At 34.8% G+C, this 11,197-nt stretch overlaps 2 protein-coding genes across 2 annotated transcripts; both read right to left on the reverse strand.

Moving 5' to 3' along the window:
• Positions 1–4,651: 4,651 nt before the first annotated feature.
• Positions 4,652–7,528, reverse strand: LOC139851574 (probable protein phosphatase 2C 49). Its single transcript, XM_071840656.1, has 2 exons — positions 7,255–7,528; positions 4,652–5,773 (listed from the first exon to the last, which is right to left on the reverse strand). Exons 1-2 carry the CDS (start codon positions 7,411–7,413, stop codon positions 4,796–4,798), a joined length of 1,137 nt encoding a protein of 378 aa, XP_071696757.1. The 5' UTR covers positions 7,414–7,528; the 3' UTR covers positions 4,652–4,795.
• A 933-nt stretch (positions 7,529–8,461) lies between these two features.
• On the reverse strand, positions 8,462–9,555 carry LOC139855085 (uncharacterized). Its single transcript, XM_071844338.1, has 2 exons — positions 9,082–9,555; positions 8,462–8,500 (listed from the first exon to the last, which is right to left on the reverse strand). The coding sequence occupies exons 1-2, from the start codon at positions 9,553–9,555 to the stop codon at positions 8,462–8,464; spliced, it is 513 nt and encodes a 170-aa protein (XP_071700439.1).
• Positions 9,556–11,197: the final 1,642 nt, after the last annotated feature.

Raw genomic sequence — 11,197 nt, forward strand, 5'->3', positions numbered from 1 at the left:
AAATTGAACACTTAAATAATATTACAAATTTCGTTTAAATGACAAACTTATATATTCATGGCAAATCTCACGGGGCGTAGTATTATAGGATAATTATACTCGTATCCTTTAGAAAAATAACTACAACAACAAAGCCCAATACCACATGAGTGGTGTATGGGGAGGTGAGATGTAGACAATCCTTCCCTTATCCGAGAATAAAGATAAGTCATTTCTACACTCAGAGTGAAACACTCTCAAGAGTAGAGAAAGTCATCACTCTCTTTATTCGACGAATAAATAGATTGCTTCCGAGAGGACCTCCGGCCTTAAGTAGGAAAAAAAATTTTAAAAAATAAAGAAACTAAAATAAAAATAATAATAGACGTCATGAAAATGGTAGAATCAAATTTCCATGGGTTTTAAATCCTGCCTGGAATTTAATTTAGGCTATAAGAGTCAGTCAAGTCGCCAATAAATCGACGATTGTTGTCGACTCAATAAAGCCAATGATCGGGTATGGTCCATTAGGGTTATATTTACGCTTGGCCCATAAGCTATAAACCCTAATTTCCCTTTAATCCTAGTCTTTCCCCTATAAATATAGGGCTATCTCCATACACAAAGCACATCTCATACGGTCATTCGATCACACCGCAACTCCTCCACCACCGCAAGTCCGCAACGCATACGGCAGTTCTCGCCGGATCTTCTCCACGATCGTCTTCACGATCGCAACACTAGGGTTTTTACCTACGGGTCTTGTAGGATTTTTTCTCCCTTTGCCGTCGATAGGGTCCGACTATCGACCGGCGGGCAATTCGTTGGCCACCCTCCCGAGATCATCATCTCGGGTAGGGGTGTTCATAATATCCATATCCGAATCCGTAATCCGAAATATCCGAATATCCGATCCGAAAATATCCGAAAAATCGGATATCCGGATTTTCGGATATCCGAAAATCGGATATCCGATTTTTCGGATTCGGGTTTCGGATACAGCTTTTCAAAACTTTCGGATATCCGGATATCCGATATCCGAAATCGTATATACTACTTCTTGGATTCCTTCAGCTATCAAGGACCAAAATAATAAATAATAAATTAATAATACCCATAATTTATGGAGTAATTGGTCACCTGGGCCCCTGGACAGGTGATTTCCATCTTTATGGAGTAATTTATGCAAAACACTAGATCTAACTTTCTCTCCAGTCTCCATGGCGATTTCATAATTTCATCACCAATTCTCGATTCCTCATCGCATCTTCTTCTCTTTATCTAATCATCTCCATCTTCGGTCTCCATCTTCATTATAAGAGTAAATTAAATCAATATAGGTGCTTTTTAAACTCATTTTATAAATCATCATCTCTTTGGTTTATTGTTGTGAAAGCTTGCACTGATTTTACTTTATATGTGTATGTAAATGTTAACTGGTCCAAAAGGTTCAAGTAGGATATAATTTTATATTTTTATCTGTAGTTTCAACTCTCTTTGTGCACTTCTCAAAGTTTGATTATTTGTTGCAACTTCCTTGAAAGATTTTGACTTTTGAGTTCTGATCTACACATGGTGATACTAGGATATTTGATCTCAAGTTACATCAAAAATTTGGATATTCGGATAATCCGATATCCGAATCCGAAATTTCGGATATCCGAAAATCGGATATCCGAAATTTCGGATTCGGATATCGGTTCGGATATCCGAAATTTCGGATTCGGATATCGGATGGCCAAATCCACTATCCGAAATTCGGATATCCGAATTTTCGGATATCCGGTTTTGAACACCCCTAATCTCGGGTACGGGTTATTCACGGTAACCGGACCGGAGATCAACGACGTTGACGCCTAAAAAAACCCTTTCGCATTATTGTTCGTGTGTAGGTTTTCCCTTGGAAAAATATGCATGAACAATTGGCGCCCACCGTGGGGCCCGTCAAATATTCTCAAAGTTTTTATCGGCAAAGTAGATCTTGCTCATGTACGTAAGTTTTGTGATTTTCTTTATCAATTCTCAATATCGATGGTACCTTTTCGCAAGCGTAATTAATTAAATGATGATCACATTAACTACACGTGACTACATGTGCTTTACAATTTATTTTATAATTAATTGTTTCATTTGATACGGAGTATCTATATCTATTAACCTCCGTAGAATTGTTACGAGGAAAGGAACAATTAAATATTTAAATAGATCTCAAGCTTTTGGTAGATCTCAACGACATAACTTTGAGAACGGGTCTCTAGATAATATCTCGAACTCCTACTTACGCGTTCGGTTTGAGAAAGTTTGTTTTTTATTTTGTTGAATTGTTTATTTGTATGCGGTTTTAAGAAAACAATATGCGCAGCTAATGTCTTTCACGCACACATATGCGGAATTGGTTTTCTGCGTAGCTTTCGTGCTGCGACATCGCGTAGCTTCAAACGGAATTGGTTTTTCGCACAGCTATCCGCGCAACTTTTGCGCAGCTTAACGCGGAATTGGTTTTCCGCAGGCTGTCCGCGTATCTCTCGTGTAGCTATTGCGCACACTTGTTTTGTTCTTACTGTATTGCAATGGATAATTCAATACGATACTTAACAAAAGATATCATACCGAACTGGGGGACTTGATCGGGTATGGTCCATTAGGGTTATATTTACGCTTGGCCCATAAGCTATAAACCCTAATTTCCCTTTAACCTTAGTCTTTCCCCTATAAATATAGGCCTCTCTCCCTACACAAAGCACACCTCATACGGTCATTCGATCACACCGCAACTCCTCCACCACCGTAAGTCCGCAACGCATACGGCAGTTCTCGCCGGATCTTCTCCACGATCGTCTTCACGATCGCAACACTAGGGTTTTTACCTACAGGTCTTGTAGGGTTTTTTCTCCCTTTGCTGTCGATAGGGTCCGGCTATCGACCGGCGGGCAATTCGTTGGCCACCCTCCCGAGATCATTATCTCGGGTACGGGTTATTCACGGTAACCGGACCGGAGATCAACGACGTTGACGCCTAAAAAAACCCTTTCGCATTGTTGTTCATGTGTAGGTTTTCCATTGGAAAAAATATGCATGAACAGCCAATTTTAGAAAAATAACTAATTGAATTATAATAAACTTATAACTTATAAAACAAAAAATTACATAATTATTTATAATATCTTTTATTGTTAGTTTAGTCAAATTTACATCTATAGCGGAGTATAAGCTTTGGCCTCCGAGTACAAACTGCAATTCCAGTTACTTACGTTCCAGTTACTTTCGTGAAACACACCCTCCTTTTATCAATATTTTGATTTTAATTACTAATTCATATTTATAAAAACAATTTCGAAAAGTCTTTTAGATAACTTATAAAAGTAAAACTTAACATTGAGTTTGATTTATGGTCACTTAACCTTTTGTTTGTCTTTGTTGACTTTTCTAATTCTCACTGGCATGTTAGTTCTAAAAGATACTCGGATTTAGGTAGTCATTAAATTGTAAATTGATTATTAGTATATAAAATTGCTACTTTCAAAAGTTGCACACAGATTATGAATTTATGATAACAAAAAAAAAAAAAAAAAAAAAAAAAAAAAAAAAAAAAAAAAAAAATTTATTCAAATAATGACATTTCTTTAGTTGTTGTATCATGTATGGGTAAAGACGTGGAGTAGCACATTAGTTGGGTTAAGTTTCATTTTCTAAAACCTATGATAATATATTTAAAATGCATCTTGAATGCCGATTCATGAATTGCTTATTGTAATTCATATCCAAATCACTAAACATACATATTTGTGGAATATCAACATCAATAAAAAGGTTACTATATAGATACGTATGTTAATTTGCTACATATAAGTTGTTGGATGGATGTCTTATTTTCTGCCAAACCTTGTGACACGAGGCAAATAAACCAAGACCTCTATAGCCAACTCACCACTAAAAAAACTTTGAAAAATTAAGAAATGAAAAACATAAAAATATAAATAAGCATAAACAGATGACTGAAGTTGAAACTAGTCAGTGTTTGTTAATAATTCTTTTTAAAACATTACGCATTTCATGAAGCCCGGAGAACTTGGTGTAAATATTGTAAACTATGTGTGCTTGCTTTGTTTGCATTCCTGATGTATTAGAGGGTTGGTATGTAGAGGAAGGTTGAAAAAGACGCGAGACGGGGTCAAGCCAGTAGAGATTTTAAAATGTGACGGAAAAAACAGGGTAGAGACGGATGTTGACCAACGTTTGACTTTTCATATAAACATTTCAAACATAAATATTTTAAAGTTGGCATAGATATTTGCCATTAAATTAAAATATTTATGTTCGAAATGTACATTTTTGAAATTTATTTAAAAAGTCAATGTTTATCAACATCCGTCCGTCTCGATCCTGTCAAAACCATCTCAGCCGTTGTTGACCGTCTTTTTTACGTTGTTGACCGTTTTGTAACCGTTTCTAGGTCCGTTGCAACAGTAGCATAGTAAAACATTTGTGACTCCCGTCTCAGCCGTTTTTTACAACACTAAAACACTGATGTATACTTCTTGCTTTAGTTTTCACGATAAATATTGTAAACTATGTCCGTGCCCCTGCCAACTTACTTTTACGCGGAAAAAAAATAAAAATGGTTGATTTGCACACATAAAATGATCTCAAAAGAAAAAATCACTAGGAAGACTAACACAAATACCAAATCATTCATTTAAAAATTCAACAATACAAATCCATTTTCTAGTACAAAATTGAAGGCTGCTTTTTCTAACACTCACCTGAAGCAGCCATAAAACAGAGGTTTAAATCAATCCTACTACTTCACACATATTTAGTTGCCTTCCAACAGATTACGCAGTCTATCTCGGGCTTCTTCAGTTAAACTACTACATCTAAACCTCGGCCTCTGACGAGTCTTCTCACTCCCTGATGATGAAAAGCAGACAACGATAGCAGTAAGATTATCATCCGATTCACGAAGCAAGGCCTGATTTACAAGCTCCCTAGCACACCAATTAGGGTCATCATATCGTCTTAACTCACGTCTAACAACCCCAACCGCTTCTTGATTTGACATCACATCCCAAATCCCGTCACACCCAATAATCAAAAACTCATCATCTTCAGTCAAAACCGTTTGACTAACATCCGGTCTCGCAGTCAAAGGCGATGATGATTCAAACCCAATAGGTGACTTCATGTACCAGTCTCCAAGCGCTCGTGTAACCGCAAGTTCTCCATTCAAATAATCACCTTCGATAAAACCACCTAATGACTCAACCCGTATCTTTTCTTCCAAGTAACCAGGCCTATGATCTTGTGACATCTGTACCGCAATACCATTCCTGCAAAGAACTGCTCGACAGTCACCCGCATTTGCTATTAATAAATGTTTCCCGAGGATTAAAGCAGTCAAAGCTGTTGACCCGCAATAATCACTGATGCTACATTCATTGGCCAAAGCCTTGTCTGCAAGTAAAAATGCTTTGCAACGGGAATCTTCCAATTCTTGTAAGAATATGTCATCGATGTCTGAAGTTTGCGGTAAATCAGAATCCAAGAAAAATAATTTCATTGCATGTTCTTTCAGATAAGATGCGGCTTCCGAACCCCCATGACCGTCAAAAACGGCGTAAAAAGAGCTCGGGAGAGGCCATTGATAAAGTGGACCCAATGTGTTTGACAGATCATCGATGCAAATGTGTTCATCCTCATTTGATTTGCGAGGTCCAATGTCTGTATGACTACCTGACCGAATACTTGGATTGAACTTTGTTGAAGAAGACTCCACCAGTGCACAGCTCACGGCCTATATGTAAACAAATGAAGGGTATGGTTAGCAATATTACATTATTAATTTAATTCAATTACTTCAGTTCCATACTGAGATATGTACATATGTATCAAATTAGTGTTATACATTCATTTAGACTAATCATCTGCACGAAATACTTCAGAGTAAGTTTTAAGTTATAAATCCACAAGCACCTTTACAACTCGATGAAAATATACTTCTTATTGATGAATTGTGCATCCCAATTCCCAATCAACAAATAATAATGTAACAGCACAATATTGTCCGCTTTGCCCGTAGGCGCACGGCTTATTATTGAAGACCACACGAGGAATTCCCAGGAGGTCACACCACAATATTGTCACCCATCCTAGTACTACTCCCGCTCAAGCACGCTTAACTGCAGAGTTCTTATGGGATCTGCTGTGATTGTAGCCCCAAAACGCGTTGTCTGGTAAAGATAGAAGTTACCTTATAAGGGACTCAAACTTATAAACATTATCCGATGTGGGACGGGTTTTTACAAACTCCCCCACTTAGAATCCTGACGTCCTAGTCGAGCCGGAAACAAATTGATACCCCAGATCTATACCTCAGGAGATGCACGAGCCGAGTGCTCGTCACACCCCAAGAGGCTAGTTTTCTGATACCACATGTAACATTCCTCTTTACCGCGACCACAATATTATACGCTTTGCCCGTAGGCGTACGGCTTTTTCTTAGAGACCACACGAGGACTTCCTAGTGAAATATTAATACCTAAATCATTCATACAACCTTCACAAATTCACTTAAACACTCCTTCAATTTCATATGGGTGGCTCGCTTAATGAAATCCTAGTGAAAGCCCAACAAACTAATCATCCAAATTCAGACTTCTATATGACTATCACCTAATCTATTTACCTTATAATGTTGACTGTCAAAATCTACCTTAGCGTAGAGGTAAAATTATCTACATCTTACATTCTTACCTCCCTCATACCCTGCTTTTAGCGGGATTGAGCATTGTTGTTGTTGATGTTGACTGTCCAAAGTCTCAACAACTGTTGGATATAAATCTTCATAGTAAAAATCATAAGAGCCTAACATATAACAACCCGGAAACAAAAGTGCAAACTACCCAACTAACTTAGCCAACTAACTTACCTAAATCAAGCTAAAAATCATGAATCAATTACAATTATGGAGACTAAGCTTATAGTGCTAAACTAATCAGATAACAAAGTTACAAACAAATTTAATAAAAAAATAAATTCAATTCCAAACCTTAAATCTGGAAAACTATAATATATTAAATCAATATCCAACCAATTCCAGATACACACCAAGAATACCCAATCCAACAACGAAATAATAATTTACAATATGAAGTAAACCCTAATCTAATATGAGTTTTTTTTTTTTTTTTTTTTTTTTTTTTTTAAAACCCTAACTTTACACCACCGCAAAAAAAAAAAAAAAAAAAAAAAGCCAATTTCAGAAAGGAAAATTACCGAATCAGAAAGAGAAACAAGATCGATTGAAACAGAGGCGGAATCAGCAGCTGGGTCAGATTTTGGAACAGAGATATTAAATTGAACAGAACAAATAGTTTGTTCGCACAAAATCTCTACTGCTTCTGCAACCATATTCGAATTATTCGCTACTATCATCAAATTCAAATCAACTCTGGGTTTTAATAAGTCGTTTGCTTCACGAAATCGTAGTATTAGATATTTAGATTTATGGATATCGAAAGAATTAGGTTTATTTAAAGTTGGGATTTGTAATTTTGGAAAGAATGAAATTGGGGGAATTATTATAACTAGGGGTTGGTTTTATATATACTGTGCCTTGATATTAACGCGGTACGTGTCTTGACTGCTCTCCACAATTTTAAGCAAATGAAATAAAAATAAAAGATTCTTACGTCATAAATAAATATGGATATTTATTTGTATGGTCTAAATAATATGTTTAGGTTTATTTTTAGTATATAATCAAGGAATTTATACGAATCACTAGATTAATAAATAATAATAAATGCATGGTTTAAACTAAGTGCACATATACTCATTTTAAGTTGAATGTTAGGATTTACTGTATTTAATAGCGTGTGACTTACACGGTCTCAATGTATTTATTTACAGTTAAATAATTATAATAATTATGTGAATAATCAAGTACTAATATAAATATTGAGAATAGTTTAACAATGTCAATGGCAACTTTGCCTCATAATCAATCATGCTTGGATTGGATGATGACGAGATCCATCACAAAAAGTAACATACTTTTTTTTTTTTTTATAATAATGTAAATAATAATATTATTAATTATTAAATATAATTATAATTTAGGGAGCATAATTTATAATTATAATATGTATCTATGCATATATCTACGATACTACAATATTCATAAGTTTCTTTGTCAACTATACAGAGTAATTCTCTTGGTTGAAATGTGTCCTTTAACGTGATAGGATGATTGATCGATCAACCAACGACAACAACAACAACAAAACAGTGAAACACAATCATGCATATGTGAGGTAATTGATAGATCAATCACTAAGGATGGTGATGGATTGGATATGGATCAGATGAGGCTATATATACATATATATATATATATATATATATATATATATATATATATATATATATATATATATATATATATATATATATTTTAAAGATCAGCAAGAAATTTTATTAACTATAGCAAACATACAAGAAGGAAGGACACAACTTTACCCTATACAACCAAGAACAACAGAAACTCTCGAAACAAAATAACTCGACAAGTATACAAGAATAGACCTCGAAATATGTAGGAAAAACACTCTTACTCTAAAACCTAAACTGTGTTGGGACAACTTGAGAATCAAGCCGAATGAAGGCGTGAATTACAGTACCGATAATTCGGCGACAAAGCGATTCAGCCCCCACTCACTTAGCCCGTGACATAGCTTCGGTCTTAAATTAAGAGTGGAAAAAACCTACTGGTTAGCCTATTCCATCCTTTGGTTTAAAGTTAAGCACGCAAGAAGAGGGATTGGAGATCCAAGAAAGCCATTCAAATTCGATATTTCTACCTCGACGGTTAATCCACTCGAAACTTTTAGATTGGATGTCCGAAAGTAATTTGGGAGCACTTGAAGCATTGTTCCCGAAAACATGGTCGTTGCGATTTTTCCAAATAAAGTAGGATGTTACCCAAACCACGGCTTGCCAAATTAGGGAACCCGTTTTGGTTTTGATGTGGGGCAAGGAACCTGAAGCAAGGTCAGAATAGCTCACGAAAGGGAGCTTATCAAGACACCACCACAAGCGAACCTTTTCCCAAATGTCAGCAGCCGTTTTGCAAGAGATGAGGGCATGTTGGATACTTTCAGTTTCATTGTTGCAGACGGGGCAAAGAACGGTGTGTTGATCAACGCCTTTATTATCTAGTTCAATTCTAACCGGGAGCCTGTTTTTCTGCACACGCCACATAAAAATTCCTACCTTTTGTGGGATTAAAGTATTGAGCAACGTTGGATCGGGTAACGGTATATTTGCCATTCTAGCATCTGTTAACAACTTCGCGAGAGAGGAAGAAGAGTATTTTCCATTCTTCTCGTGTTTCCAAGTCCACGTATCCGGATTGTTTGAAGGGAGGGGGAGACTGCGTAAATCATGTTCCAGATTTTCGAGATCAGTGGATGACCTCCACCTAGGTTCCATGGCCCAATCCCAGGAAAATTTAGGTCCTGTATCAGCCCATGAAAGTCGATCATCAACGGTAGCAGTTTTGTTGAGTTCGAGCATGTGTAGCCTCGGGTATTTGAGTTTGAGCGCCAAGTTTCCACACCAGATTTCATCCCAAAAACACGTGTCTGTACCTGTGCCTACAACTTTAACAAAAGCATTAGCAATATCACACCCTAACTTGTTTAGGGTGTGTTCGATCTCTAAGATAGAACACCAAGTTCGGCCCGAAATTTTTTTAAAATTTAAACTCGAAGATGAGGCTATATATACACGTATCATACATTTAGATCATCAATATCTATTTAAATAAATCGGCCGAAAATTCAATGAATCGGATCTCCATTGTCATTCCTATCAATCACAAACTAAAACACACATACTATATCCAGACGTCCCACTATAAATTTGTGTTTGATGAAAATGTCACATTCAATATATGGACGATTTGTAATTACGATCATCTAATATCATATGACATATACATATACATACATTATTATAAGTCTTTGTGTATATCTGCACAGGTTACTACCATATTGAATTTGTCTAATGTCACTCACTTTAATATTTATAATTAAGAAATGTCAATTAAATAATAAATATAATTATAATTATATTATAATTATATATTATAAAATCTCAATTATAAGATAGTCAATTTCATATTTAATACGACAGTAATACCACAAGAGGTTATCGGTACTATTAAACATATACTTTTTTCGCTCAATTTACATTTGCGAAAACACAACTTTACAACTTTCGTGCAACGCACGAATTCATAAAACTAGTTACAATATATAATACATATCACGATAAATTATACTCACTCCTAAGATAATTACTTATATGTTGAGTCTTTTATAAGTGTCTTTAACTAATTGACCAATTATAAACTTCTTTTAATAAAAACAAAACTAAATAAGTGCCTAGAATAAATAATAATAATAATAATAATAATAATAATAATAATAATAATAATAATAATAATAATAACCAAAGTTTTAGAGTTTTTCCTATTCAAGTTACTTGAAAAATGTGAGTACATTGTCCTCATAATTCATAAAACTAGTTATAATATACAATACATCTCACGATAAATTATCCTCACTCCTAAGATAATTACTTATGTCGAGTTTTTTAGAAGTGTCTTTAACTAATTGACCAATTATAAACTCCTTTTAATAAAAACAAAAATAAATAAATGACAATAATAAATAATAAATGATAATGATAATAAAGAGTTTTAAGATTTTTTCTATTCGGGTTATCTGGGAAAAGCAAGTAATCAATCCCTACACTCTAGTGTGTGCAGTCCATCAGGAATACTTTATGGCTGTTTTCAACCCCACTCTGGCCATTCAAAGAATCGAATATGCGATCTCTTGTAAGGATGTCAGGGTCCTAACCACTGAGCTACTAAAAAATAAATAATAAAAAATAAATCTTATAAAAGAAAAGTATAATTAATAGAAATAATATCAATAAAGTGATGAATTGAAGATATAGTGATCATATTTTTTTCATAAGTTCATTAAAATTGTAAAAGCATGTAAAGTACACATATTCAATGCACAAATTTTAGTAAATTTATTAAAAAAAAAAAATATTTATGTCACTTGTAGTCATTTAACGTGTGTATGATAATTTCGACTTATCATAACATTTAATCTCATACACAAATTTATAATTTGATTGG

This window comes from Rutidosis leptorrhynchoides, chromosome 6, assembly GCF_046630445.1.
Source record: "Rutidosis leptorrhynchoides isolate AG116_Rl617_1_P2 chromosome 6, CSIRO_AGI_Rlap_v1, whole genome shotgun sequence".
In the NCBI taxonomy this organism is placed as follows: domain Eukaryota; kingdom Viridiplantae; phylum Streptophyta; class Magnoliopsida; order Asterales; family Asteraceae; genus Rutidosis; species Rutidosis leptorrhynchoides.